At 38.7% G+C, this 25458-nt stretch overlaps 1 protein-coding gene across 1 annotated transcript in view; it reads right to left on the bottom strand.

Moving 5' to 3' along the window:
- LOC139697978 (nose resistant to fluoxetine protein 6-like) overlaps positions 1-24603 on the bottom strand; it is a 107877-nt gene extending 83274 nt beyond the window's left edge. The window contains exons 1-2 of the mRNA XM_071596832.1: positions 24165-24603; positions 7350-7639 (exon numbers count right to left, since the gene is read on the bottom strand). Coding sequence (XP_071452933.1) covers positions 7350-7639; positions 24165-24603 — 729 coding nt within the window. The remainder of the gene's footprint in view (positions 1-7349; positions 7640-24164) is intronic.
- Positions 24604-25458: the final 855 nt, after the last annotated feature.

Raw genomic sequence — 25458 nt, 5'->3', positions numbered from 1 at the left:
AATTGGTTAAATTAGCCAATGGAATGGAGGGAAAGAGGGCTAATGAATGTGATGACACGAAAAAGAGGTACTGATTGCGCGAACATTCATTTTCAATATTTTATTGAAGACTTTAAATGAAGACGCTACAAAAGAAAAGAATTTCATAGGAATTAACTTTGAACTAATTTAAAAGAAACAGAGCATGGATAAAGAAAGAAATAAAATTACTGGCGGGAGCAGGACTAATGGCTCGGAGGGCTTCTACTACCCATTCCTGGGGTTTCCAGCATGTTGTTCACCGAATAAACCACAGCTAAAAATTACCAATGAAGAAAATTAAATTGAGCATAATTATTTCTAATAGGAATCATTGTCGTCATCCCCTTGTACACATTATTATACTCATATTGTTGAAAAATTCATACAAAGGTCTTCTTTTGTTACATTCATTCCCTACAAGATTATCACGAATCTACCTAAGTCTGAGTGAGAAAATATAGTCTGTCGAAGATGGCGTCACAGGTCGTCGAAAGGTGGATGAAACAATCCGCCCTCCCGCGCGAAGTAAAATGAAAAGATTATCTGGCAATATAAACGGAAAAATAATGCGGATTCGGCGAAAAGATATTTTTATGGGGAAGAGAGCGTGCGAATTTATTATAGTAGAAGGCTCAAATGGCCACCCCGCAAATATCCTTCGGCGGAGTTAGCACTTTGCGTTCAATGCTCACAGGGAATTGGGGCAGGGACGGATGTAGGCTGCAAAGCCAGATCGGAGAGACGCCCGAGTCGGGAGGCGGCGTCATGGGAGACAAAACGCTATCGATTACCGGTCTTCATCCCGCGGGAATCCGGCAGGATTTCTTCCAGAGGACCGCACGCGGGATGGAAGGACGTCATACACCCTGGGGCAGCCCGCCTTTCCTATCTTCTCCCAAAACCCATTTTTCCTTACTACTCTATCTATCTATTGGGATCATTCCCCAAAGTTTCGCGTCGTATTTGCACCGCTAATGTTCCAGAGAAATTGAAAGCTACTCGAGCGAAATATTCTTCTTTTTCTTCCACCGACCGAAAAATAGTGTTTACCTGGTGGAGATGAATGAGATGGGATCCTACAGGATGATAAGTGTAGGATTCAAGGTTTGTACTCGGACGTGTACGTGAGTATTAAAGTTACGATAGGAAGTATATAGAACGGCCAATTTTAACTTCCCAGTCGTAGGGAATAAATTACAGGAGGTAGATAACAGTCCTCGTGCTCCGAAAGTAGTCTGAACGAAAACCGGTATAATAGTAATGTCATACGGATGATAAATTTGTTGATAGAGGACCTGAACAGGAAGGAAAGATTCATATCAGACTATGAGGGAATTATTTCTCGTAATTTTTAGTAATATCTTTTAGAAAAGTTTATTAAATTGTATTGTAGGGCAGGAATATTGGTTTATATCTATAGGGTGTGTGTTTATTTTATTGAAATATGATGTACGTGTATAGAAAGGAATTTTTTTTAAATTGCTTGTTCAAATGTAGGTAATATCTGATATGAAGTTTTTGCTAATGTATCAAAAGAGAGAAAGTTGCGGTAAAATACGATGGCTGTCAAGAAAGTAACTTAAGCTTCGGTCTAATGTGGCGGTGAGTCGGGCTAGGGCCACCATCTTGGTGTCTAAACGTCCCTACGCTCAGTACCCACCCTATTGTAGTATAGTTCAGACTTTGGTTCTTCTAATTTGCTCACAGCGAACTGTTAAAATATACACTGCGATAGAAAATCCCGCGAGTTGGGAAGTGCGAGCTGTGAATGGGTTTTTACTGGTAAAATACCACAAGCCAATAGAAATTTATAGGAAACTTTGTGAAGAGTATGGAGAAGGAATAATGAGTGAAGGTGGAGTGAGACAGCGGTGCATTCAGTTAAAAAATGGCCGCACCAATGTTCACCACGAGGACCGCAGTGGTCGGTCTAGCCTTGTGATAGATGAACTGACGGATGGCCAGTTCTGGGGCATTATAGATATTTACCCCTTCACCCAAACTAGCAGCACCACTGACGCAAAATACTGTCTCTCATCACTTAGCCGGTGCACGGCATAGATTTCCCGATGAATGTCAGCAGGTTTGAAGTTTATTGCCAATAAAAACCTCATCACTAAACGGCTCTTATATTTGGCGTAATTATCAATTTTATTGTTCATTTTGACTTGCTACTGTTAACATTGCCTTTCAAACATTGCAGCTCGAGGCGTACTGCCCTAGTGTGTCTATCAATACAGCAAACATTCGGCCCACCGCACTACTTCCCTTGCGACACGCAAACGGATGTTACTTTCTGGACAGCCCTCGTATAAAGAGGATAGAAAAAATACATTGAGATTTAGAGGAGAGGATTTAGATATGAGAAACAAGGCTCGGTTTTTACTTGGTGGAAATTTGTCATACTTCGGAAGTTAGATGAAATAATGGTGCAATTTCCAATAGTAACTATATTTTCAAGACTGGTTTCTTTGCAAAGTAAGTTCATCTGATCTGATGATATTACCAACGAAACGTCTCATTGAAACCATCGCCGTGAAAGATAAAATAACATGTGGAAGTGTCATTGCAGTGCCATTTTACCGAACCTTTGTATAGTTTTCAATACTTGAAAATTTAAATAGAATTGAGGATTCAAGGTTAGGAGAGAGAAACCTAAATAAGTTCTGGACAGCTTGAAGAAAGATAGAAAGTATTCATAAAAAAAGAAAGGCAAGAGTAGCAGAAGTCGTACAACAGGATATTTTAGTAAGGAGCAAGGTCTTTATTGTGTATATTGTCCTGAAGCACCAAGGTAATACGCAAGTATGATAAATATTTCACAAAATAGATTCATTTATATTATTGTTATTGTATCTGTTGAAGTAGATTTTGAATGGCCGCAACTAATATATCGGTACAGCGATACATTTCCTTTCCTCGCCTAAAAAAAGTACCACCTGACATCTGGAACAAAAATAAACCCCTCTTCAATATCGCATGCTTCTTTCTTACCTTCATTCTATCCAACTTGCCTATTCTCTTTCTCCGCTTGCTTCAAAATCCCATTGCAATGAAAGCGCTCTGCATCCATTTTTCCTGCCACCTTTGTATAACTCCCAGCAATCCTCTCTCCTCCCCACATGTCTAGCACTCCTTCGCTTGTTCTCCTTTCTGTCCATTTCACCTTTTCCATCCCTCTCCTCACCCACATTTCAAAAGCCTCCAATCTACTTTTATCATCATGATTCAGTAACCACGTTTCCCCGCCGTACATAACTACGCTCCATATGAAAGTTTTGACGAGTCTTTTCTTATCACCCTTACTCAACGTCCCTATCATCAATTCTCTCCTCTTTGTAAAAGCTTCTTTGCCTGGCACAATTCTTCTTCTTATGTTCTTATTGATTAGACGATTAATGGTCCAAAACACATGCAAGCGAGGTAAATTCTTCCACCTTCTTGATGTTTATCAACTCGTATTTAAATATTTGACTTAGTCTCTCCCTTCCTCGAAAGCTGCATATTTTTTGCTTTGTTAACATTGACCTTAATCCCATTCATGCCGCACTAATTAATTGTCTGATGCACTTAGCAATGCTTGCAACCCCTCGGCTGACTAGCAAACTAAAGCTCGATCCTCCGGAAACCTATTTGATTTTATAATTTTTTTTAAACGTACACTTTAACTTTTCAAATCCAGAGAGGTTAGGGACCTTTCTGACCTTGTTCATTGTTGAATTGAATATATAATGATGAAGTTCGTTCAGAGCGTCGCGACAGAGCTTTGGTTATCCCTTCTTCTGCGTCTTCTTCTCAGCTGCAACTTTTGGTTCCCCTTTGCAAAGACTCACAGGGTTATGACTCCGAATGCCTTGCCTCTCTCATTGACGGAAACATCACATGGCCGAGTCACGTAGTTGTCATTAATGATACTCTGATCTATTTTCATCGTGTGTATTGTTTCGTAAGTGGCACCGTCACGGTGGGGTCAGAGGTTGACGCAGCCACCGTTTTGAGGAGCAGACGCAGCGCTAACTATCTTTCGTCTGGCTACCAACTTTCGACCTACCTGACATGGGTGACCCTATAAGGAGCATGTATGTATGTGTATCATAGCCCAGCCCAAGGAGTCATCAAGACGTACATGCCCTTTCATTGCGTCAAGCTTGTAGTCCATGAGGAAGGAAATACATTACATCCTACAGTATTTTCTACGCCAGTTGATCTTGCTCTCTATTCTTTTTCATGCGGCACTATCTACACACAACTTCCTCCCACCTCATATTTCATCCAAATCTGAACATTTACCAAATCTCTACCTCATCCTCAGGCCTTTTCTGCCAAAATATTTGAATTTCCTTTGAGAGCCTTATATCTTCCCATTCCATGATACCATAGCACTTTGTTTGCTTTTCTTTCCATTCAGCTTATGTTTTCCATTCCTCTTCATCCCAATGTATTCATTTGGATAGCTTGCGTCGAAATTCACTTAACATGGCTGAATTAGTATAAATTGCATAAAACCAACGAGATATTTGAGAAATTAGTCATTTTTTTCTTTTGTGTGAGTTCCTGTTATGCATGTGTGTGTGTGTCACTTAAGGTAGTACAACGTCACACTTGACGTTGTTTTCAAGTTTATTTGACACAATATACTTTGACATACTTATACAATATTTAACAATTTTACGTCCATATACAAATTATTACATTAAAAATAATGCTATTATTTTTGTTTAATTCCTCCCACAACGCAAATCGAAACATGGAAGGTCAGAAACGGAGACCCTTTAGAAAACCAATAACCTTTGATTATTATTCATGAGTTTCTTATTTTTATTTTATCATTTTCGACGCATTTAAATTAAAATTACCTTATGGGTAAATAAATTTCCTTCAAGAATTTGTATTCAAAGAAACACTATTCTATTACTTCTGAAACGCATCCCCGACACGACAACAATTCACGTGTCCCAACTTTTGAGTCGTAACCTTAATACTTGGGTGCAGCTACTTAACGAAATGAATGCTTTCTTTGGTGATTACCCACATGTCGCGAATATTCTTCGCGAATTAATTAATTACTGAAACTAGGTTTTTAGCCTAGAGTGTTTTGCACCATGTTCGTGGAATGCTTGGATATCAGCATTTGTCCTCCAGCAATCTCAAGACAAACTCTTTCATCACCAAGCGTGGGACTTCCCCTTATTAGTAATTTATGATGCACTCAACCTTAGAAAGAAAGATGACGGGATCTCGTCTTGGACTAATTCTCCGAATTGAACCTTTCAAGGAAGAGCTCGCACAGGGAAGTGTAGAATCTGATAATTATGGACTAATGGAACCCGCCAGGGAAGAAAAGTTATGGATCGTTAAGTGGGCGGAGTAATCATTCCTAGGAAGGCTGGAGGACTGTGGAAGAGCGAGGCGATCAGATTGGAGGGAATTGGCTGTAGTACTCTGATTCCATTTTGAGCCGGCAAGTTATTCGTGAGCGTGAGGATGAGCATCGTAACTAGTTGTTTAAAGTGAAGGCAGTCGATTCAATTAACGGGAGAGATGTTCATGTTTTTTTTTCCTTTTTTGCTAACTGCTTTTACTCAATCGAGATAAATTTTAACCGATACCGAGGGCAAACAGAGTATGGACATTTCTCTTTTCTTCCTCTCCCAACTCTCTCTCTATTATGAGTGGGGTAGGGAAACGAATCATTATTGACATGTCCTTTTGGTCGATTTCACTCAAAAAATGTTTTGATTTGGAAATCCCTTTCTCCCTACCCCCACCACCCCCATCCACTCACAACCCTCTTCACCCCCTTTATTCCACCCTATCCCTACTACTCCTCCCACCTCTTCCTTTTGGTCCTTCCCCTACACGTGAGTGTTTGTGCCATCCCTTCTTATTTTTTTTCCACGGGATGATCTCTCGCATTTACCCATGAAACACGATTTTTAGGATTTCGTTTGGACGTTACGGCATTAAACGCCGTCGCACGGTAGGAGACATGTAATGCCCGCTTTAATCACACAGACGAGAATGGAAAATAAAGCTTTCGATGATCAACGTTTCAACGAACTATTGAATCAATATAAACCTACAGAATTTTCTATCTTTTATAAACGATATGTTTCATTTTTTTTCGTTTGGCGGAGGAAATCAAAGCTTGGCTTGCTCAAACACTGATTAGTTTATTAAAGTTTTGAATATTTTGGTTGAAAAATTATATCCTTCGTGGAATCACGCATGACGTCCTCAAAAAGAGCAAATATTCAAATACCGGAATTCAAAAAAAGCTCCTCTAAGTAACGGAGTTTCTTTTTCTTTTCGATGATGAAGTCATTCCACTAGTTTCTACTTGAAATATTTCATTAAATTTATAAATCAAAACAAAACAAGAGCTTAATATCAATGTATATGTGCATAATACATGCATTAAACAATGCACGCACAAGATTTTACAGTTAATAGTATTCTGATATTAGCTGAAACATTCAAAACATCGTCAATGTAATGCTAATGACAGCGTTGCTGAAATTATTACAACTTCCTGAGACTTAAAACTCTACCCAATGAATTTTCCCTCGGACGACAGAAACGGCAATTTTTTTCGGCCAAAACGGTCATTGCGAGTCACGCTAGGTTGCGAAACAAAAGGATTCCGGGTCAAATTTGCATCTCTTCTCGGTTCAAATGTTTTCCTGATCACGGATATGACGGCAAGCTCAAAACTTCCCCACGTTTCTCCTTCATCCAGCGTCTACCTCATTTTCATCTCCATCCTCGTATAACATTTGTAAAGAACTATTTTAATGTGAATGCGTGCTCCAAACGCAATCTGCTCAAATAAGGTAGACATTTGCGAATGCGTATTACAATTACACGTTGACCCTTTTGGCAAGACTTGTGTTTTGCGAATGCAACTGAATTTTTCATAAATCAATATGCGATGAAAGTTTGGATGGAGGGAATATAGTATAATGAGAATTTACAAGTAGGGTTTTGAACAAAGGATTGCAGATAAACAGAGTTCCTTCATTGGTCAAATATAACCATCTATATACAGAAAGTTATAAAGAAGAGTTTTGAGCAACAACTAATTGTTTTTAGTATTTTTATGCCTTCCACTTTAAAAATACAATATTTCTTATAAAAATATAAATGCTTGATTGGTTTTCCCTATTTTAAATATTCTCTTCTTAAGACAAAAAATTAAATGCTACGTTATTGTTTAATAGTGAACATAACTAGATCTTGAGGAAGGTCACATGAATAAATATCAAATGGATAAAGGTAAAAAGTTTTAAAGTTCAAGAAATTATCATTTCCCATTTTCTCTAACTTACCTGTATCTTAGTCCACGAGGAAGTGTTGGCGTGTCTGAGGAATTCCTGATTCCTAAGGTCGAGTTTGGATCTGGGCGCTCCCTTGATTTTCTGGTCGAAGTTGATCCTGCTCAGGCAGTATTGGCCCCGCATGTGCACCACGCCACCCTCCTGCGCCTCCTCGCGGCTGACGACGTCCCCAGCCGCCTCGCCAACTTCCACGTCCACTAGGGTACACTCGTCGAAGTTGCCCATACTGGCGGTGGATCCATACAGTACCCCGAGGGGAAACTTAGTTGTGGAGTCAAACACTTTTTTTAAGGAGAAACGAAAATAAAACGGTGAATAAGCATAAGAATTATAAATAATGGATAGATTACGACCAAAAGATGGGTCGAAAAGACACTTTTATTTCCTTTTACTCTCATCCTTGAATATCAAAATGCGAACATTCCGATGAAAAATGTATTCAAAAGAAATGTTTACAAAAATCAATAAATAAAACATTAATTAGAACAAATTCAGAAGCATATAACCATCCGCGGTCGGAGAAGCAGATAATTGTGTAAAAGGACTATTGAAGCAGCTTGAGCGTGTGGAAGAATGTTTTTTGTGGCAGCAGTTTGCCAGCGATGATATAAGCAAGCTTTTTCTAAGTTAGCTCAATGAAATAATAGTTTCATTAAAATCAACAAGAACCAAAGGTAAATATTATCTTGGGTATCGGTAAGCAGTTCGTAAACCCTTATGGGCAGATATTGCTTTTCTAAGGCTCTTAGAGGGGAACGAAATTAGAAACAGTAATGAAAAATGGAAGTTAGGGTCTACGGAGTATTTATGAAACTATAATAAACCGTACTAGTGGGATATGGAAATTTCTTCCGAAGAGTTGGTAAGACGATTCAACTACATGAAATACTGATAAGGAAAATGGGGAGAATAATTTTTGGCATTTTGAGACTCAACAATTAACTTAAGATCGTAATAGAAGATTGGTATTGTGAGATGGAAGAACTTAAGGGGAAGGCATTTAAATCAGAAGAAAGGCATCGGGGGAAGAAAGGTTTTAATAAATTAGCAGGGGTAGATATGAAATACTTTTGAAAACAAATCATTATATTAGATTCATCATACGCAATAATGACAGGAAAAAAATGGAGATAAATAATATTTCTGAGCATAATTTGACGAATGTGTCATGTTAAAAAAGCGATCAAATTAACTCAAAATCGTTTCCCCGGGAGCGCGAAGGAATGTATTGATCCGAGGAGCGTTGGGTCCCACTAAATGTTGAGTGGTGGATTCTTTGAATTTATAGCGTTGTTGCCTGCATCCCAGGCGAGTGAGAAATTCGTGGAAACGGATCGTGAATCAAGAAGCGAATGAGATGTATAACGTGTACGCCGTTTCAAAAGAAAAGGTTGATAAGTCAACTTGAGAGGTATATTTTACACTCATTAAATCAGCCATATGCTTATCTAAAAACTTGGGAATGCACACGCTCCGCGAAATAAATCAATTCCAAGGTACTTCATTCTTGATGAATAATTCATTATGAAAACATCTGTACTTTCATTAGGAATAATTTTTTTAAAATCTATAATTTAAAGTAGCGATTGTGAACAAGTTAACAGGTTGAGCCCTGAGTGAAATTTGAAAACCTTTTCTTCTCATATCATTACGTGCGATGATACGGCACCAAAGCATTATTCGAGGGGAATAATGAGCGAACATGATGATAACAACTGAATAACTGAATGTATCCAACTTTAAGAGAAAGTAAAAATTGTGAATTCAGTCTATGATCATTCCATTCAGTTATTTAATAAGTAATTTGTAATTTGGCAAATATCAATTTTTCCTTAACTTTCGCGATTCAACGCCGCTAAATTTCATATATAAGTAACTTAGTCTCAAAACTGATTAGAATATTCAAATATTGAAATTTGACGGCCCAATAAACAAGTATTTCGAAGATTTTCACATTAATTCCAAGAGTTTGTCCCATTTTCCAGGTACTTAGGAAAAATTACCCGTAAAAAATATCACTGAAATGTTATCAAGAGCAACGAGCTCAGAATTTTACGACATCATTCTAAAAATATACCTTTTTGGGACAGCTTTGAGAATTCACCGATAGAAATTCCCCATATTTCCGCACACAAAATGCTAATACTCCGCTCGAATAATGAATGGCTCTTGCAATTATACCCTCCAAAATATTTCAGTTCCTCCAATGACAAAGGTTTTCCATAAATGTGGTCGATGGAAACGTTCCAAAAACCAGGTTGGAAAAGACACCATTAAAATCTCATACAGACTGGATTTCGGCACATTTAACTCATTTCAGAGTGAATCGTTGGTATCAGACTTCAAAGAAATTTTAAAAATGGGAAATCGAGAAGGGAAAATGGAAAACAGCACCATAGAAAATGGGGTGTATTCTAAGGAATTCATTTGCAGCAACCTGCTGAGAAAAAATGAAAAGCAATGCTCTCCTTGGTTTCTTCATCTTCTCTCGTTAGTAATAACCCCCAGACAGTTGTTCCGTCGGATCATTAACGTGAAGCAAGTAACATTGAATCTCTGTTTCTCAAATCGTAATTGCAATGGCTGTTGCACAATTTTTCACTGTGCCATGGCAAGCTTCGTAAGCATGACCTGCATTCGTCTTTCTGCAGTTTCTAATCACAATTTTTTTCTTCAAATTTGACGATTAATAAGAACATTTTCTTCTTTCGTTCGATTTTTTCATTCGATTTTTCATCCTTTAACATCAAGCTCGAAACTTACGTACGTGTCATTAAGCGAGCAAGGAAAGGCATATGTTAACAAATCGAAAAAAAAAGATATCGCTTGTTGAATATTTCAACGAATTACATTTGTTTCGTTAAATTGTATTTCTATCGAAGAAATATCATTTGAGCAAACTATTTGTCAGAGCCTGAAGTTCGGATTCGAAGTTTATTCTATTTAACTGCGACACGTATTTGAACTTGAATGGATATGACTTACTTTAGCATTACCATAGTCAATATGCTTTGACTCTGAAAACTCCTAAGGGAAAAATAAAAACAAAGAGGCAGAAAAATAAGGCTTATAACAATATACAATCTTCATCTTGTTCCACTGGCAACTTTAAAATAATTAATTTTCACGCACTTCCATCTCAGAATTCATAACCTTCATCATCATCAGTAAGCGTCCGATAAATAATATAGCAATGAATATAAAAAAACCATAAACACAATAATCAACCCGAAGGTCGGTTTGTTTCGTAATGGTAGAGTTCACCCTGTACTAAGCCCTTCCTTTCCCTGTGCTGGCTATGGTTTCCCAGAAAGATGTGGTACCCGAAAAATCACATTACATAGCTTGCGTGGAGCTGCAAGTGCCCAGAGAGGCTTCCCCGGGAATCGAATCCGAGCCCTCCGGTCAGTAGTCCAACGCTCTACTCCCAGACTACCACGATCCACAACTATGAATATAATGATATAATTTAATTCTTCTTTCGCTCCAGTAATGAAGTTATCATTTTCACGCAAGGTTATGAAAATATATCTTGTCACAAAGTATGTTACGAGAAAATACGATGTGTGTATGATTCCGCCTAAAATTTCATATCATCGGAGTCTAATACGTGAGTTTCTGCTTAAATACAATGAGATACGGAGATACTAAGATACAAAGACGCACTATTTGGCTCGACCTAGATGAAATCCCAGTAAAATATCATGTTTTCTCACGTTGCATTATCCACCGATTTAAATCGCGTATAAGCCATATAAATGAGCAGTTGCAGTCGCTATGTGCTCGTAAGACTTTCGCAAAAATCTCAAATATCCCTGTTTGACTAAAGGAAGCAATTTCATCACCCTTGCCTTCGAAGCATTCGATTCACAGACAGAAATGTCTCCTCTCTGTCGTGGACGTCCAACCTTAAGACGCTTACAACCCTCGTATAGTCGTAGGCCGGAAGGGAATGTCTTTGACTTGAGGGCAGGAGCTCGAGAGGCGGCAAAAGTGTTGACTCGAGGATCGAAGGTCTCTTCCGCGAAGAACGGCTTGGTGCAGTGCCGAGCGGCTCAAAAGCCAGATAGGTAGTTCCGCATAATACTATATACACGGAAAGTGAATGAAATTCACGCAGGAAAAAATAGGCTGAATGAGGAAAAGAAAACGGGTAGAGAGGAAAAAGGGATGGGAGGGCAAAAGAAAGAAAAAACCAAGGGAGTGAGACAAGGGCAAGAGGACGTATCCTCCGTATAGAGACCGAATTCATATATGTTCCTTACGATTGAGCTACCACTTTTCCCGGATTCTAAGCACTTCCTCTTCTGATTTTTCAGCAGAAGCCTCCACGAGGAGTGAAAAATCTTCAGCTAATTTAAGGAAAAAGTAACAGCTTGTTTGCAAAAAATCTTAAAAATTATCAAATTATCATGTACTGCAAAATTTGTAATTTGCAAAACAAAACTCTCGCTCAAGTTGGAACTCCTTCCAAGAGTAACTACATTGAATTTATATCAGTAAAATACATCGTTCTTGAAGTTGACCGATGATATAACCACAATATTACTGTATTTTCTGCTTATTTTAATAATATATTGAAATCCTGTAATGCTGACATGTCAATAGCTTACCCTTGATGTAATTTTTAACATACTAGTATTTTATGACGTTGAATCTTAAAACAAAATTATAACGTTATAGTGTCATTGATGAAATGATTATTAACATTTTTAAAATATATGGTAGTTAATATACATATATATATATATATATATATATATATATATAATATATATTATATATATATAATATATATTATATATATATATATATATATATATATATATATATATATCTACATCTACATAATACCCCGCAAGCCGCCGCAAGGGCGTGTGGCGGGGGGTGTTAGGTCACCAACCGTAAAAACGAAAAATACCACATGCAAAAAACAACACGGAAAATTACACCCCAGCAGCGCACACACTCATGCAAAACTCATATATATATATATATATATATATATACATTCAAACACGAAATCCCGCCAAACGGCGAATAAATACTCATATATACAGAAACAGATATAAGGAAAAGGGATAGGAACACATATAAAGGACGAACACAATAGAGGTGGGGAAGGCGGAATCGAACGGATCACAAGAGTAAAAATATTTCCTCAACCGGGACTCGAACACCGGATCTTTCCACTTGCCGGGCGGATGCTCTTAACCACTTGAGCTATCGAGGATAGTCAATATATATATATATATATATATATATATATATATATATATATATATATATATATATATATATATATATAGCGTTGAAGCTCAGATAAATATTATTAATTGATATATATGAGGGAACGAAGAAGTATATGCGGCTAAAAAAACAAACATATTTTGAAGTTAAATACAAGGTGCCAATTTCATTTTTTCTTCATCACTGATCTGTATTTCTTTAAATTTCTTAATCTATTAAATTTTCTCTAGTTCTTTATGTCCGCGGACTTTCATTTCTATTTACATTTTTTCTCATGCCTCTTTTAACTATTTCCTCTGTATATGCATGGAGCATCACAGTTGATAACGGTCACCCCATGTCCTGCCCCTTTTCCCAACACTGTCCATCCAGACTCTCCATCCGCCATTTGCAACTAAGCAGTGTGAGACAGATACAGGTTTCGGCTAAGTCTCCTATTCCTCCAATATTCTCTTATTTTCTAATATACATTCATTAATTCTACCCAATTCAATCTATAAAACGCCTAATGGAAATCTACGAAACAGACAAATCCTGATTGCATTCTGTGTTCCTCTCTATAAGTGAACTTATCACTGCATTGGCATCACGTGTGCCTCTCCGCTTCCTGAATCCAAAATAGTCCTCATTTGCCTTGCTCCATCCTCTCGTTGACAATCCTGAGAACCTTATTAGGTGCATACGAAATTATTCTTCTGTATTCCTCACATATTGCTGCCTTTCCTTTTTTTAGGATAGGAACTAAAACTGATCTGACGAAGTCTTCCGGCAAAAACCTTCCTTAATAAATGCTACCAATCAGTCCATAAAACCTTTCCTCATAACTTCTCCTAAACTTTCAAGTAGTTCGCCGTGAATGTTGTCTACCCCCATGGCCATTGTTGATTACAATTCCCTTAATTGCCTTTCTGTCCCACCATCGAGTTAGGCTGAGCTTCAGCTATCCTCATGTACATAATACTCTCTTTCCCAGTCTATTTCTTAGAGCCATTAAGTATCTAACCTTGCTGGTCTATTGCCTTTGCCATACATCCCACTGCATCACTATTCCATACATCCTGCTGTTCAATCACACGTCGCACAGTGCTAGAACAACTACGAGTATACAGGGAGATGGAAAGAGGAAATACGCGTCTTTTTTCCATCTCTCGTTTTATGTTCTTTAATTTTCTTGGCCTCATTACTGCCCTGCTGTTCCAAATTCCTATTAAAACTAATGTAGTCCTTTTCTTCGTCTTGTTTGCTGCTGATGTCGTTGTTTTTGCTTTGCAAATATTTCGTGAGATAACAATCGTGGAATCCTTGCCTTCCTCGCTGTCGGGCACGATTGGGCCGAGTCTCGTGGTTGCCAGGATTCGTTTTCATAATGGTGTCCATCCTTAAAATCTTAAGATAAATAACTATGGCGGTTTCCCATTGCCTTCCTTAATAGTGCTACAATTGTTACACTATCACTCAATGCCGTCCCTCTGGGATCTGACGCCTTTGCGGCCACCTCAGAGGGGAACAGATGATACGCAGACTACTTTTCGTCTTGCTCCTACCCGTCAACCGATCGGGCATGCGTGACCGTACAAGGAGCAATATCATTACTCCCGCCGGCACAGCTTTAGAGGTCATCAGATAGCACCAGCCCTTCTACTCCGTCAACACTGTAGTCCATGTGAAGGAAAATTGTTTGCGCGTGCAAGTATAACAAAATATATATATCATTATTAATAAATAATTTATTATTCATTAGTATAAAATATGCATATAAATATATAACATATTTTATATATATATATATATATATATAATGGGCTGACACAATATAACACAAATAGAAAAGAATAGACACATTTAAAAGAACACTCACACGGTAAATTGTTCGAGCTTTCGGCCCTCTCAGAGGCCTTCTTCAAGAGAGACTGAAAATATATGATGATATTTTCAGTCTCTCTTGAAGAAGGCCTCTGAGAGGGCCGAAAGCTCGAACAATTTACCGTGTGAGTGTTCTTTTAAATGTGTCTATTCTTTTCTATTTGTGTTATATTGTGTCAGCCCATTATTGTGCCGCTCGTGTGAGTTTTTCCATACAATCGTTATATATATATATATATATTGGTGTGTATATGATTGGTATTCAATCGGTTAAGGTAGGTTTTGGGGTATATTCAGCATACGAATCAATTCAGTGTGTACATTTCTAGGCATTTACTTACATTCCATGGGTGCATTCATTTACTCGTATATAGATTTCTCGGTTACGTGCCCCACACCGTGTAACTTCCACTGTAGAGTTACTCGGAATTTTATACCATAAGTCATCGAACGTTAAGCTGAAGTATGAAATTGAAAGTTTGCTCATGGCTCTTTAATTACAACTGACTGGATAATTTTAGAAGTATATTTATTTTAAGCGGTGTTTTTTAACCCCAAATTGTTAAAATTAGGCTCAATTAGGTAAGAATTAATTTCACTGCACATATTTCCTGTGTTCTTTATAAAATTAGTTTCTCTTAAACTACGATATTGGATCTAAAACTAAAATTTGGCTAAATAATTAAATAATAATGATTGTTTTTCGCGTCTATTACAAAACATGGAAGAAATTTTTTCAATGTAGGGCTTTTTAAAGATTTTTACGAATTTTTGGAGGGGATCGCCCAATTATCATGCAATTTTCATTGTTTACTGCTAAAATTATTATTATTTTATAAAAATATGGGAATATGGAAACTTTCTCAGTATTCATTTTAAAATTTAAATTCAATAAGAGTTTTTTTGACGCATTTACTTTTAAATGTCTCTTTTCCAAAGTCAATGCACTTTTATTTATATTTTCCAGTCATATATGACCTGCAAATAATAGTTGAGCAATACGGCTTCCATCGTTAACGCAATTCTGCCATAAATAATGATCTGTTCCTTGATTCAAAATTCATTGGACTCAAAACTGGACAAACACCTATTTAACTTCTCGAAACGTTTAGATAAGAGTACTGTAACAGACGAGCATTCTCATTCCGAATCGACGCCAAATGTTCTTTGCTTCATAATAACACCAATGGAATTGGCAACCATTGAAGCTAATAGAATTTAATGTTGTGGAATCCATTTGCTTGTTTATCATATGTTGTTTTAAAATTTTATGCGATGTAAAGAGTTCGTAAAAGGTCCCGTTTTTTGACAATTAAGTAAAATTGCTAAATATTGGTAACCATTAAATTAATGACTTTGTATACCACAGCTATCCCATAATTTACCAGGTTGTCGAAGTTGTTTCCCTCTCGAACTAAATAGATAAGGCATAAGGCTGTTGAGGCACGATAGAAGGGTGGGTAGGAACCAGGATCTAACCCTGGCGTACTCAGAATATATAACGTCCCTAATGATAGGCGGTGTACTTACTGCACTCGCCGCGGTGTTTCCACGAACTACATCCTCTAGGGGAACGGATACTACTAAAAATAAAACCCATTCGTATCTACGTGGGGTCGAATCTGAGTCCTGAGCTTGGAGAGAAATGGCTAACCCAACGCAGCGATCCGATGTCAACGACGACCTGGTTCCACGCAGAGTATCGCCTCAATGGCGTTGATTTGAAGTCAGCCGAGCCTTATTTTTTAAAAGAAAAAACATACCGGTGGGGTGTGAAGCCGTTTTGGGAAAGAAATCACGTAACTTAGCGTGAGAGACCCTGCGATATGTCGGAGAGGGATGAATCTCCCCGTCCTCCAATTCTTTCTCCTCGTCCCTTTACCTCCAGTCCTTCCCTCTTCCAGTTGACCCCCACCGTCCCTCTCTCCATCCCACATGTTCCAATTACGTATTCAGGTCGACAAGTTAATTTTTCTTTTCATTTGTTTCTTTTTTTTCCTCGTATTCTCTTTTTTTTAACATTCAGTGTCTCTCCCTCCCTATCTCTCTCCCCCCCTTCACCTCCCCGCATCCTGTCTCACGCCACTCCTCAAAAAAGGGAGCTAAACTGGTTTCCAAGAGCCAAATGTGGAAAGAGAGTACGTGAGGGTGAGGAAGGCAGAGTAAACTTCCTACTTACCTCCTCTTCCTCCTTCACTGTCCCTCTCCCTACTCCATTTTTTTTCATCCCTTCCGCGTACGACACAATCTCCCTTCACCCCAATCCCACAGCCGCCGCACGCCTCCTACTGCCCCTTTTTTTTATTTTTAACTCTCAGCACCCATCGCTCCGCCGTCCCTTCCCACAAAGACACACCCAAACTCCCTCCTTCTCCCCCTCAACACCATCACCACCACCCCGCCTACGCGGCCGGCAAGTAATGTTCGCTTAGATAGACTCCCACCTTCTTGAGTGGAAGGGTTGTTCGCGGGGGGGGAGGAGGGAGTGTGAATCAGAGGGGTGTGGAGGGGAGAGGGTGTGATGTAGTGTGTTGGTGTTGAGGGAGAACGCAGGAAGGAAAAATAATGAAAAAAAAGGGAGTTAGAAGGGAAGAAAGAGGGAAGTTGAAAAAAAAAGTCTCTCGCCGGCACGTCGTCATGGAGACACGCGCTTAATGCAATTTTAAAAGGTGTCGATTTGTGACCCTTTTCGAGCCCGGGGAAAAGGGGGGCGGGGTGGTGGGGGAGAGGGGGTAGCGGGTACGGGGAGAACAGGAAATTAAAGACAATAACGAAAGACGGTCGCTAAGCGAGCACCGGCGGAGACGCATGTATGTGTGTGTGTGTGTTGGGGGGGTTGGGAGGTGGGACTGGGTTGGGGAGAACATTCCGCTCGCTGCAAGCGAGAATGGCAAAGGCGTTAAAGAGGGCTCTACGCTCGACAACTCTCCTCCCCTCTCCTCCACTTCACCCCTCCCCCAAGGAGTGTTCGCGACACTCATGGCGGTTAATTCTTGGGTGGCAGCCTCTCTAATGCGTTACCCTCCCATTCTCGCTCCGCTTATTTTTAAATTCGTAATGACTAACCATTAGGGAGAAAAAATATTTCCAACACGATTGTATCGCCTCTATATTCCGCATGATGCTAAGGGAACATGCAGAAATACCCCTCGATTGGCCAAAAGATCAAAACTAAATGAATGAGCAGTTTCATTAATGGGTCGCCACCCTCAAATACTATATGTAAACATGTATTATGCCAAGTAAAATTTCGAGCAAATTATCTTAGTAATAAAGTTGTCTTTCCAGGGGAAATCTTCAATCAAAGGCTCCCTCTCGAATCAAAAGAAATAAGTATTGGAAACATTTTGTTTTATAGCTGCTAAATCGCACATGATGGGTGACATATTACCTATAACAGGGCTTCCTTGTCAGTTGTACTGTTATATTTATAAAACTGTTGTTGTAATACTTGTTATTGTTATTCAGTACAACTACTTGAATAAATAAACACCTTTGAGACTGAGACATAAGGGGTGATTTGACATATGACAATATTTTATGATCGATATCATAACAACGTGAGCAAATACGTTAAATAAACTGATTATTCTTATGGTTCAGGAATTTCACAGCATATTAAAATCTATATAAGGATAAATTTTATATATTTTTTTAGGCGCCGGTAGATTTTAACAGGGATGTGGTATTCCACTGGGTACAGCACTTGTCTGCTGAACGGAGGTCCCAAATACGATCACCTAGAGCGTCCCTGGGCTCCCTCTGCTCTACTAAAAACTGAGTGATCTTTTGGATACCAAATATTTCTGGAAAACCACAGGAAAAGGAACTGGCCCACGTGTTCCGATCTCAGTGAATTTCACACGCTATTGTGATTAGTACTAGATTAGTGCTATCCTCACCTTTCAAACCAAACTTTTAGTTTACTATTTTGGCTATATATCGTAATAATGATGATGTCACGCTAAAAAAACTTTTGTCGAAGTCAACAGGAATCCACCTTGATAATTTTTCTTAAAACCATTTGATGGATACAAATATAAATATGAGCCCTGACAACTGCGGAACCCAGTCCACAACGCGGTGTGTGGTGCCCGTCAGCGGGACGAACAAGGCTTTCGCGGTCATATCACGAAATTCTTGAAGGCGGAACCGACCGCAGTGGCATAAAATAAAACTCAGAAGAGGACCAAATCAGTTATAAAAGGGATTGGGAGGCTTAGGATCAAATTGAGGACAGTAATCTCAGTAAAGATAAAACGGGAGATGGAAAATACGACATAAATATGGGGGATAGCTTAGGTCCAGGCATACTTGATGGTGATATAGAAAGGACAGCAAGAAAATTGAAATCAAATAAATTCATATAGTAGGTAAAGTTCTCGTGTAACTACTTAAGTGCTTAGGAAAACGATGAAGTAGGAGTTATATGGTATTTCGTAGCATTCATGATGGAGAAATTAGGCACGAAGATTATTTTAGATCAGTGTTAGTTCCATCCTAACCAAGGGAAAGATATGCGTGGACTGTAAAACAATAATTTTGATTTCACATGCATCAAAAGTGTTACTTAAGTGTATTACCATCATTAAAGGGATGGAGAGGTTTGTGAATGATTACTTAGTTGATGATCAGTTTGGGATCAAGAAGGGAAGAGATAAGCCTGATGCCATAGCACTAACGTGACTACTAATAAAAAGGAACATTAAATATAAGCTGTATATATTTGTTTGTTCCTTAGATTTTGAGAAGGTGTTCCACAGAGTATATTGGGTAGAATATATAATTCATCGTAGAAACTAGAAATATATTTGAAGGATAGGGTTAGCTGCAACTTGTGCATATATAAAACTGCGCAGGCGGATGATGAGTCCGCAAGGGAGTACAAAGGAAATGGCCATTAGCACTCGGGATTTTCAACTCATGAATGCAGAAAGTAGAAAAAAACAGATGGGCAGGAACAGGAGATAAGAATGATAGCAGATGGGGAATTCATAAAACTACTCATGTTTGCGAATGATCGATCTTTAGTTTTCCAGTCAGCCAAGGGGTCCCAAGCATTTCTGAGAGCATTCGATCAGTGAAATGCCATGGGATCAGAATTGATCTAAGACAATCTATGGTTACGAGGTTTTCGAGGTATAAGAAATTTAAGTCAAACTTTGAAATAATAGGACAATAACTGGAGCAGATGGAACAGTTTATGTATCTTGTAAGTGTTTTGGACCAAGATGGTTACAGCAGTAGGGAAATGTAAAGAAGAATTTAATTTAAGGCAAAAAAGTTTAATAAGGCGAGGGAATTGATAAAAGGTACATTATGTAAGGATGTTAACGAAAATAAGTGAAAACTTTGGTATGGAACGTTGTTTTGCACGGCTAGGAAGCTTGGTTGTTGGGTCAAGATGATAGGCGTAGATTGAAGGCTTTTGAGATTTGGGTGTGGAGACAGACAAAATGTTAAATTGACGGGTAGGATAACAAAGGAAGAAGTATTAGGTAAGGTGGGGGAGGAGAGAGGGATTTTCGGGGAGAAATTCAAAGGAGGCATCAAAGGTGAATACGATGGATTTTAATTGGCGTTGGTATGTTGAAAAAGATTATAGAAGGGAGAAAGTTGGACAAGCGAGGTTGGGGTAGGAAGAAGATAGAGATGCCGGGTAGAATGAAGGGACAGAGAATGTATGAGGAATTGATGAACAGTTTATTTTAGTCCTATGGGTCAGGTTTTGTTTTGCTAGGCCAGATTGACAAATTTAAGAGTGAAGAGACTGCGTTAACCCCAAAACTATCTTGAACAATTGATTACAATTTGCACCGCATAAGTTGAAACACGAGCCATCATGCTTGTTCTTTTTAAGTATTTTAAATTTTAATTATTTTGAGAATGGATACATTTTCTTACTTCCATGTCATAATTATTTCAAAATACCCTTGTAACTCGTCACCATGATAGCTTTTTAGGTGAAAGTTAGGTAAATAGTTAAAAATATGCGTCAGACAGCATATTTTCTCTTAGTTTGGTAGTGTGATGGACAGCTGACAAAGGGATCGTAGAAACTAGAAATATATTTGAAGGATAGGGTTAGCTGCAACTTGTGCATATATAAAACTGCGCAGGCGGATGATGAGTCCGCAAGGGAGTACAAAGGAAATGGCCATTAGCACTCGGGATTTTCAACTCATGAATGCAGAAAGTAGAAAAAAACAGATGGGCAGGAACAGGAGATAAGAATGATAGCAGATGGGGAATTCATAAAACTACTCATGTTTGCGAATGATCGATCTTTAGTTTTCCAGTCAGCCAAGGGGTCCCAAGCATTTCTGAGAGCATTCGATCAGTGAAATGCCATGGGATCAGAATTGATCTAAGACAATCTATGGTTACGAGGTTTTCGAGGTATAAGAAATTTAAGTCAAACTTTGAAATAATAGGACAATAACTGGAGCAGATGGAACAGTTTATGTATCTTGTAAGTGTTTTGGACCAAGATGGTTACAGCAGTAGGGAAATGTAAAGAAGAATTTAATTTAAGGCAAAAAAGTTTAATAAGGCGAGGGAATTGATAAAAGGTACATTATGTAAGGATGTTAACGAAAATAAGTGAAAACTTTGGTATGGAACGTTGTTTTGCACGGCTAGGAAGCTTGGTTGTTGGGTCAAGATGATAGGCGTAGATTGAAGGCTTTTGAGATTTGGGTGTGGAGACAGACAAAATGTTAAATTGACGGGTAGGATAACAAAGGAAGAAGTATTAGGTAAGGTGGGGGAGGAGAGAGGGATTTTCGGGGAGAAATTCAAAGGAGGCATCAAAGGTGAATACGATGGATTTTAATTGGCGTTGGTATGTTGAAAAAGATTATAGAAGGGAGAAAGTTGGACAAGCGAGGTTGGGGTAGGAAGAAGATAGAGATGCCGGGTAGAATGAAGGGACAGAGAATGTATGAGGAATTGATGAACAGTTTATTTTAGTCCTATGGGTCAGGTTTTGTTTTGCTAGGCCAGATTGACAAATTTAAGAGTGAAGAGACTGCGTTAACCCCAAAACTATCTTGAACAATTGATTACAATTTGCACCGCATAAGTTGAAACACGAGCCATCATGCTTGTTCTTTTTAAGTATTTTAAATTTTAATTATTTTGAGAATGGATACATTTTCTTACTTCCATGTCATAATTATTTCAAAATACCCTTGTAACTCGTCACCATGATAGCTTTTTAGGTGAAAGTTAGGTAAATAGTTAAAAATATGCGTCAGACAGCATATTTTCTCTTAGTTTGGTAGTGTGATGGACAGCTGACAAAGGGTTTATTATCAGCTAGAGTGTCTGCTCTCTCTGGAGATTTTGGAAGGCTTCCGATAAGCTCGAGTACTAACCTAATATTCCAGTGACACTCAGGAGCACCAGAACGCACTAAAGGCCTATAACAGAACTAGGTTACGCATTATAGTATTCGGTTGAACTCTCGTCGGAGCTACAATTTTGACGGAATTGGCGTGTGGAGTAGAATCCTCAAACCCCGTATTCTAGATGTGCCTATTCAGTCTAAGCATCTCCGATTCCCTTTGAGTTGTGCTTTCGTGGTGCTAGTTAATTAATCTCAGAGAAAAATTTTAAAGGTGACGGGAATGAATTGATACTGGTACACCGATACCTTACCTTCCTCGTAGGTAGCTATGTATTCCTTATTCATTAGTCTTCAGCGATCGAAATGTTAATGTCCTGTTGACAAAAAGGAAACCACTCAATGCTGTTTCTAAAAATGGACTGATGTTAACTGAATTAATCACCTGCATTGCAATCACTACGACGGCAATGATGCTCAATGATGTTTGTGGTTGCAAAAATAGGCGACTAATAAGTAACACGCTGACTCAGAATAGCCATATTATAATATATTCACTATACAATACTTAGTATTTTTCTTTTACGAGTGACTCAGAAATTAAACAAAGTAGTAACTAAATTATATGCCTTTTTTAAACTGAAAAACGTAATATTAGGAATGTATGGTGAAAATATTATTCCATAATTGTTCATTGGGGGGGGGGGTAAATTCTGTACATAATCGAGTCTTTCAAAACCTATGGATAATATTACATTATTTTAAATTCAAAAAATAAATAATCCTACAAATGAGACTCATACTCACCATATTGATTAATTACACGATGTATTTCTAGTAATTTGTAAAACGTGTTTTCTATGACAGTCGTCCATAACCAAAAATGTTCTTTGCAAATTTATGTTTCCACTTGAGTCTCTGTTTTTTCATTCACCGAAAAAAGAATAAACATTTAATTTTTGAACGTCCCTATTTTCAAAATGTTCAGAAATTTATCTTTGATGAATTTTTCAGTTATTTTATGACCATTTAAATAAATATTTTAAATAAAAATTTCTTTTTTGTTACAAATTTCTAGTATAAACTCTTTTCCTGTATTAAGCTCTATTAATTAAGGTTTAAGCACGCATTTTGACGCACGAAATTGATTTTGATTGCAGTAATTATGGTAAAAAACAACCTTTCAGATGTGATTTTTTATGAGAAATTCATGGACTTACCCTTATGAATAAAAATCATTTAAACGAAATATCATTCGAAGGTCTTAAAAAAACCACAATCTACAAGTGACAAAGTAGTCTTACACTCCGGGTATCAAGTCTTTCAATGAGTAATGTCTGTTTAATAACGCATAACAGTAACTTCCAGTTAGCATAAATATGTATTTAAAATAGTTATCGCTGTATCATAAAAATTTTTAGAGGTATTTTATGAACTCTACCATCGCCTACCAAACCGACTTTCAGATTGATTACTGTGTTTATGGTTTTTTTTATTTAACGACACGATCTTCAGAATAGTCAAAGTGAATATAAACTTCATATCATAATAATCGCTCTCAAGAAATCAGAACCTCTCATTATTTCACTCGTAAATGTTTCCACTTCTTCGCCACTATTATATGGGGTAAGTACTTGGGATTCCATCTACAAAAATGAAAGTAAGAATATTGCAATGCAACAATTTCAGAGCGTAAAAATCATTCGCCTTGACTGGGACTCGAACCCAGATCCCTCAATATCCGGTCGAGTGCTTTAGCCACTTAAGCTACCGAGGCGTCCTCTTAAACTCTGAAATTTTGGGGCTTTTAAAGGAACTAGATGTTATGACGAAATACCGTACATACAATGTCACATGTATTCGCAGTCGTGCGAGAGGCGCCGCGACTTAAAGACGCCACGACTTTAAGAATATTGCGTTCATTTGCCTCCCCGTTACCATGGATATATTTTTCAAAAATAAAATCAAGTTGACGATAGCATATGGTAATATTAATATATGTTTTGTCGTTTTCGTATGCCACCTAAAGCAATAACTTAGCAGGCCGAGTGTCATAATATGGAAAAGCGTATGAATGAAATACGGTTCCAGTGTGGTTCTTTTGTAGGAATCGAGTGCGTATGATTTTTGAGAGACTGAAATCCTGCACCATTGAATCATGATAGCTATTAGTTCGAGTCATGGCATTGACTTCGTTTCAGAAGATGTTTGTTTTTTCCCTTCCCTTTAGACTTCCCCGATGAGGGAACATTATGGCTCTATATATGCATGCGGAGAATGTTGACGCGAGCCTCTGCCACATCGGCACCAGGAACTTCCTTCTCTACTTCCCGGCAAGAACTTACTCTGGGAGGCCCACAAGGTGAACTTCTGCAGTTCCCGCAAGTACAACCGCCCTTGCTTCCTGCACTCCTCGTTCTGGATGCTCGACGATATCGGGGCATACAGGGCCAGGAAAGAGGTCAGGTTCAGCCCTGCGTGTTCGAAGAGCAGCTGGTAGTCCGGAGACTTGGGAACCGCGACTTCCGAAGACGACGAAAACACGGAATACGATTCTCCGCCGGCGATGTCTCCGTGCACGTTCACTGAGGCGTTCCCGCCGCCCACGTCCTGATGTACCGCCACTTCATCCGACTGCGAAATCGACGCTTCCGTCGTGGTCATCGCGGCCCGCTGCACTTGCCAAGTGGTGCTCTCGACCTCTTCGTCCCCGAACGACCCGGGGGCCCAGAAGAGAGCGACCACCGCCAGGAGCGTCGCAAGGGCCCAAACCTTCGGAGCCATAGCACTGTTGTTGGTTTAGAGTATTTTTTTTGTTTACTTCGAGTGGCAGACGGGGGAAACTAATAGGGTTTACAACTGCGCAGGACTACGACCCCCAAGCAGCGGCAAGACAGACTCCGGCACACCGTTCTCTAAGGCAAGGTACCTTATCCTGCGATCGATCCTCATCCATGGGCCCACGCAAACCACACCGACCGAACTTCAGCGTAGCCCTAGAAAGAAACCCGTACTGCGGCGGGCGGCACACGGTGACCAACTGGTGCCCGTGATCTGGTACGGATATTTTTATTAAAGCAGTCCCTTGAGAGCGTCACGAGTGCGCATAGTGCACCATGGTGGGGCTAGGGAGGGGGAGGTGATCGGAAGTAGGGTGGGAGGTTGGTTGAAATCCGTGATCGCAACTCGCACGAGGTCATTATGTCTTTCGCGTTTTCTTTCCTCTCGTTTTCATATCCTATGTTTTCGAATACCAGCCGGAAAAGCAAAACCAACACACGTAATATACCTCTCCAATTGTATTAAGTATAACAAATGGAGTGCTCACTGCAGGCCACATCTGGAGTAATCATATGAAAATTTCTCTCATGGCCAATTAATTAGAACACAAATTGTTTTTTAAAAACATAGAAAAACGCCATTGTCCTAATCACAGCCGAAGTCAAAATGCAGTAAGTGCTTAGTAAAATTTTTTTATTTACAATTGTAAGTGATGTATTTTTTCTATTTTTTGTAGGAACGCGCCAATGTTCTTTTGCTCTTTTGGATGATGGTAACAAATAAATAAGTAATTGATCCCATCATTGCTGGACGACACTGCTGCGAAGGAAATTTAAGACATAATGCGAAACAGTCGTC

The sequence above is a fragment of the Hetaerina americana genome, unplaced genomic scaffold (genome assembly GCF_022747635.1).
Source record: "Hetaerina americana unplaced genomic scaffold, ioHetAmer1.1.p SCAF_8, whole genome shotgun sequence".
Lineage (NCBI taxonomy): Eukaryota > Metazoa > Arthropoda > Insecta > Odonata > Calopterygidae > Hetaerina > Hetaerina americana.
Note: the sequence above shows the minus strand (reverse complement) of the source record. Positions and strands in the feature narration are given on the sequence as shown.